The 6,000-nt window shown below is 37.0% G+C and overlaps 1 protein-coding gene across 1 annotated transcript in view; it reads left to right on the top strand.

Moving 5' to 3' along the window:
* The window catches only part of LOC306855018 (E3 ubiquitin-protein ligase TRIM62-like), a 47,062-nt gene extending 41,393 nt beyond the window's left edge, over nt 1-5,669 (top strand). Inside the window, exon 6 of the mRNA XM_079393393.1 lies at nt 4,700-5,669. Within this exon, the coding sequence (XP_079249519.1) occupies nt 4,700-5,250 (551 nt within the window). The 3' untranslated portion in view covers nt 5,251-5,669. The remainder of the gene's footprint in view (nt 1-4,699) is intronic.
* The last annotated feature ends 331 nt before the right edge of the window (nt 5,670-6,000 follow it).

Consider the following 6,000-nt stretch of genomic DNA (forward strand, 5'->3'; position numbering starts at 1 on the left):
ATGTGAGTCCTGTTTGGAAAACTTTGATTTAGTATGTTTGTATGTGTTTAGCAATTACTTCCCAGCATCTCAGCATTATCGTGCTTATATTCCAGGCATAATCATTCAGAACAGTGAAAAATCCATTTTGTGATGTATTCAGCCAAGCGCACAATGCAGGACTGAAGCTCGTTGCCCTTTCTATTGAGTGCAGACACTAATTTCAATCTTGTTTGCTGTCATGTTGGAGCTCATTTGCTTCATTAATTATAGACTAGGTGGGTCACGATTATGGTGGCTTGGTTTCATACAAGAAACTTTTAATTTGCACTGAGCCAGTAGCTTCTGTCTTGTAGTTAGCAGTTGGATTGAGAGATTAGAACAAACCCAACACTGTTATACAGACATGAATAATACCTCAAATCATGTGGCTTATTTAGGGGAAGTGTGTTCATGTTTGTCTAAGAGATCAGACAAGTGTTATTTTAGTATTATTTAAATTATTATTATTACAGTTTATATTACATTTTGTTTATATTAGTGTAAAAATATTATATTTTAAATTGCCTTATTTTTTATATTTGTTATTCCTTTAATTTATATATGCATATCATTTATATATACATACATATATATATATATATATATATATATATATATATATCCCGACCCAACCTTTCCCGTTAAATTTAGATTTCGTTTCCAGAATCTCATTTAAAATTCCTCTACTAAAAGAAAGAGATAGGCTAACAAATAAAAGTGTAGTCTGCACAATATTGTATTTGTTATTTTATTCGTCTTGTCAAGAGTCTTGAATTTATTGACTGCAAAAAAAAAGGGGTCATATGATGCTTTTTTTAAAGATCATTATTTTGTGTATTTGGTGTAACAGAATATATTGACGCATTAATGTTCAAAAAACACATTATTTTTCAAATACTGTACATTATTGTAGATCCTCTATGCCCCGCCTCTCTCAATCGCTTCGTTTTCTACAAAGTCCCTCCTTCCGACAAGCGCAGTCTGCTCTGATTGGCCAGCTGACAGCTTGCATTGTGATTGGCCGAACACCACAAGCACTCGTCAGAAATGTAAGCCCTTTCCATAATCGCAGGCTTTAGCTTTCAAAATAAAAGTTACGACAGTTAATAATGTCCTTAGTTTTTCCTTCAGTTCAAGCCCGATGTGTGTATATATATATAAAATTTTGTGTTTTGGGCATTTTTATTAGTTGTTCTTTTTTTTAATATTACATTTTTTTTTTTAATATATTTAAGTTTAAATTATTTTGTTATTATAATTATTTTATTATTATTATAGTTCATTTAAATTTTTTATTTATTTCCAGCTAGTTAAGTAAATTATTTCAGTTATTTGCCAAAAGTTTCTAATCTTTGTTTAATTTCCCTATAATATTTATTTTTTTATTTAATTTCAGTTTTCTCCCATATAACTTTTTTTTATTATTATTATTATTATATATTTTTTTTTAAATAGTTATAGTATTACCAAGGGTTTACTAAATACCATTTAGTATTAACTCTTGATCAGATTGTCTGTTGGCGCATAGACAGGACAAAAAAATAAATACAAATTAGATTCCAGAATATCATAACCACCTTGGAACTACCCAGCGCACCATAGCAACTACTCAGGACACCTTAGCAACCAAACAGCATCAACCTAGCATCATGTCAGCGAGTATTAAGCACTACTACATTTTGTTCAGAAAGAAATGGCTTCTCATTGAATAGCCTGTTGCTATTTGTGCATCTGTTGCACGTTAATAAAGTAATCATGTCCAAAGATCTAATACTAATCATTGTGTATGTATTAGTGCATCCAATTAGAGATGATCTAATCAACACAAACACAGCCTATGTGTTTACAGCCCTGTGAATGAGATAATACATGTCTGATTGAGCTCTGCACAAGTGGGCCATTTTAATCGCTGCGGTGAGAAGCGCTGCAGGCCTCCTCCATCTGTATTCCACCTCAGTAGCCACCTGAGGCAGAGCATTATTTAAAATAACACTGCAGGGAATATCTCACTCTCTCAATCAATTCACCAATTTACCAGCATCCTTTACACCAACAGAAATAAGCACGGGGGGACGCTCAGCCTGTCACATGAAACAAATCCAGTTCAAACCCTTCCTTCCATATATATATGAAGAGTTCATTTGCAAAAACAGATAACAACTTAATTATTGCCCTGATGGTGGAAATGGTAATTTTCACTGCTCTAGCTCTTTTCTTCAGGCCACTTCACTAATTTGTGAAGCTCAATAATCTTCTGCTGCACATCAGAAATATATTCTTTGGTTTTTCTCATTGTGATGGATGATGAAGGAAATTTGGCCTTTGTTTTGTTTTCCCTCCTATTTTTATTTCTGTGAAACAGGAAGCCATGGCTGGATGATTTCATGTTCATAATCACCCTGGAGTGCTCAAAATTGTGAATATACTTTAGGAGATATTTTACTCATAAGAATTTCTAGGGGTGCCAATAATTGTGTCCAACGTGTATTTGAGAAAAACATTTATTTCATAATGAGATTTTCCCCCATTTTCAATTGTTTTAGTTCAATGAAAGGTTAGATTTTTGTGATTTTTATTTTATTTTTAAATAAAAGATCAAAAGGATTAATAATGCAGGTTTATTTTCAGAGCCGCCTTTGATCATATTTACCAAGGGTGCCAATAATTCTGACCACGACTGTATGAGTATGTATATATCCTTTTTTCTCTCTCATCATTTATTTATTTATTTCCCCCTCCAAACCTGAACAGCAATATTTTTCGGCACTTTCTGAATCCAAAGCTTACTGGTGCTTGTTTTGTTTTGCGTGACTCTGAGAGAGCGAGGAGAGACAGATCAAAGGCGACAGAGGTTAAATTATTTATAGGTTACCTGAAGCACAAACTGCCAAGGTCAAAGAGTGGAAATGTGGACATCCTATCCTCTGGACTTGCTTCTGGCACTGCCATTTGTGGTGAGGTTTTAAATAGCAAAGACACAAATATTTAGCAAATTTCCCTCTTCGTCTCTGGTCTCTGGCAGACATGCCCATCTTTGGACCGCAGGAAAACAAGCCAGCATTGTTTCACTGTGAATTTTCCAGCCTAATTTCATACAAACCCTAAAAATGCACTTGTAAAAACCCCTACTGGTGTGTGTAATGCAAAAGAATGCATAACATGCCTGATAAGTGATTGCTTCAGATAAGCATTCTTCATTTTCTCCCCATATTTCCTCATAATGTTTCTTAATCTTCATGTAGTTTCATAGCTCAATTTTCTAGAATTATATCTTGGCATCTTGCATATCGTAATGTTGCAACTGCTTGGCTCGGGTCTCTTTTTCATGTCCAAGCTAGTGGCATGTGTCCATTGTTTTTGTCTGTGTGCAGGAGGCTTTTTCTCTATCCAGGGTTTGCGCTTCTCTCAGTCCATTTCTTTGCCACACTTGCCCACCACTGAACCCACAGCAAGCTGGCACCATAATGGGCATTGCAGACCATCCGCTGCAGGCGTTACCAGCCAGGCAGCTGTTGATGGATGGAGTTTATTTATCCTTCCTCGACAAAGTACTCAATGCCTGGCAGCAGCGCCAAAACAATGGCCAGTGCTGCAAACTTTAGACACTTTTGCTCCTGGCCTGTGCTTGTATTCTGATTGCTGGATGGATCTTAAAGCTTACAATCCTTTGTGTTCAAACACTTTGTTACCTGACCGATGATGAATTAGAGGGAGTGTGTTGATAGGTTTCAGAGGAGTATTATTTCACCAGCTCGGGTAATAATTGTGTCAGCGATTTTGATTGACAAGAATGACCTCCCCAAATACCCGTTTCCGGCTGCTTCTTTAGCCTTTGTGCCACTTTTCTCTTTGATAAGTATAGAAGAGAGTAAAAAGGAAGTGGTTAAGAGGCGGAATGGGAAATTTTGGTAAAAGCCCACAAAGCACATGCACTAACCGCTAGACCACTGTGACCTTTTTGTCTTCTATGGATGTCACCCAAAGGCAAACTATCTTTCTAAACTCCTACTGAATCCCTATTAGGGAATCGATCAGATTAATGCATAAGACCAATAACAAAAGAGCAGTTTTATTTGTTAAGGAACAATTAATGATTTGATGACAATAGTTGAATTACTGAAAATTTTATTCACACCCAAGGTGGTAATCCGGCCGTGATTGTAGAGTAAATGCTTTCTGGAGGTATTAAAGTCATAGAAAATTATATTATAATTTAATTGTCATTTAATAGAAAGGCTCTACTTATTTGTATTTGTTTAGGTATTTTTCTTTTTAATTATTGTTTTTCTATTCATTCTTAATTATTTTTTTATGTATTTTTCACACACACACACACAAACATATATAGAATTTGAATATTCATTTATTGATTTGTATTTTTATAATTATTTAATTAATTATTTATAAATATATCTTTTTAAAAAAAAAAAAAAAAAAACAAATATATATATATATATATATATATATATATATATATAGATATATATATATATATATATATATATATATATAGATATAGATATATAGATTTTTAAATTTTTAAAAAAGATATATTTATAATTTATTTTTTTTTTTTTTATGTATGTTTACCTGCTGTGATATAACAGGTGATAACAAGCTTATTTTGGACTGATTCTAAATGCACTGATTTTCATTTCCTCTATCTTTATGTTCACAGTGCCTGCTGCTTTAACCATGGACCACATCACTGCTCACCAGCGGCTCATATTATCAGACGACTGCACCATCGTTGCGTATGGGAACCTGCATCCTCAGCCCCTGCAGGATTCACCGCGCCGCTTCGACGTTGAGGTGTCAGTGCTGGGAGCCGAGGGCTTCTCGGCGGGCGTCCACTACTGGGAGGTGATGGTGTCCGAGAAAACCCAGTGGATGATTGGCGTGGCCAACGAGACGGTCAACCGCAAGGGCAGTATTCAGATCCAGCCCAGCCGAGGCTTCTACTGTATCGTCATGCACGACGGTAACCAATACAGCGCTTGCACCGAGCCCTGGACGCGCCTCAACGTAAAGAGCAAACTGGAGAAAGTGGGCGTCTACTTGGACTACCCCAAAGGTTTGCTGGTTTTCTACAACGCTGACGACATGTCCTGGCTCTACACCTACCGAGAGAAGTTTCTAGCTAAACTTTATCCATACTTTAGCCCCGGTCAAAGTCACGCCAACGGAAAAAACGTGCAGCCCTTGCGAATTAACACTGTGCGTTTATAGGAGCCGAGTCAGCAGAGAAGTTGAAAAAGAAGAAACTGAAATCTAGGTTGTATAATAACGTTTCTTTCAGCTTACCTTAGGGCTCTCGGTGGGTTGCCGACATGTTACTGAATGAAGCGATCTGACTGATGGATTGTGACAAAAGGCTCTGTAGATGCCTGGAGTTGGTAAATAAAATGGAGAGCCTTGCACTTTTCTGAGGGCTGCCTGTGGGCATTTTGTACATTTTATTGTCGCCGGTCATTTGTAATCTTGCCGTGGCTAGCCTGCTTGCCCAAGTTTTCCCAGCTGCTTGTACACAACACCCCGACTTCTGTTCCTTCAGCCCCTGCAGGGTCCAAATGCTCCTTTCATGGCTCAAGCCTGGGAAAAAGAGCTTATCTGTTGTGCAGACAGAAATAAAAATGTGTTGCCTGTTTCGTTTTGTGCAATTGGTTTTGGTGTGTTTGTGGAGACACTGAACTAGTGCTGTATGAACTTCTTGATTTCTTTTTTTCTCAATAACTGCATGATCGGTGAGTGGAATATTGTGTCCCTCAGGTCATGCTGACAGAGTTTGACTGCAGTAATCAGGCCCCCAGACACCCTTTACGCGTGAATGATCGTGTACGTGTTTTTATCCCCTTCTAGTCGAGATTCAGGACTCGAACGCCGCTAATGCATCTGCTGCTATTATGAAAAAGGGGCCATGACTTTTCGCATTTGTACATATCACAGGACAGGTGGTAGCTTTGGCTTTGGTGAAAAGTG

This window comes from Barbus barbus, assembly GCF_936440315.1.
Source record: "Barbus barbus genome assembly, chromosome: 35".
NCBI classification, from domain to species: domain Eukaryota; kingdom Metazoa; phylum Chordata; class Actinopteri; order Cypriniformes; family Cyprinidae; genus Barbus; species Barbus barbus.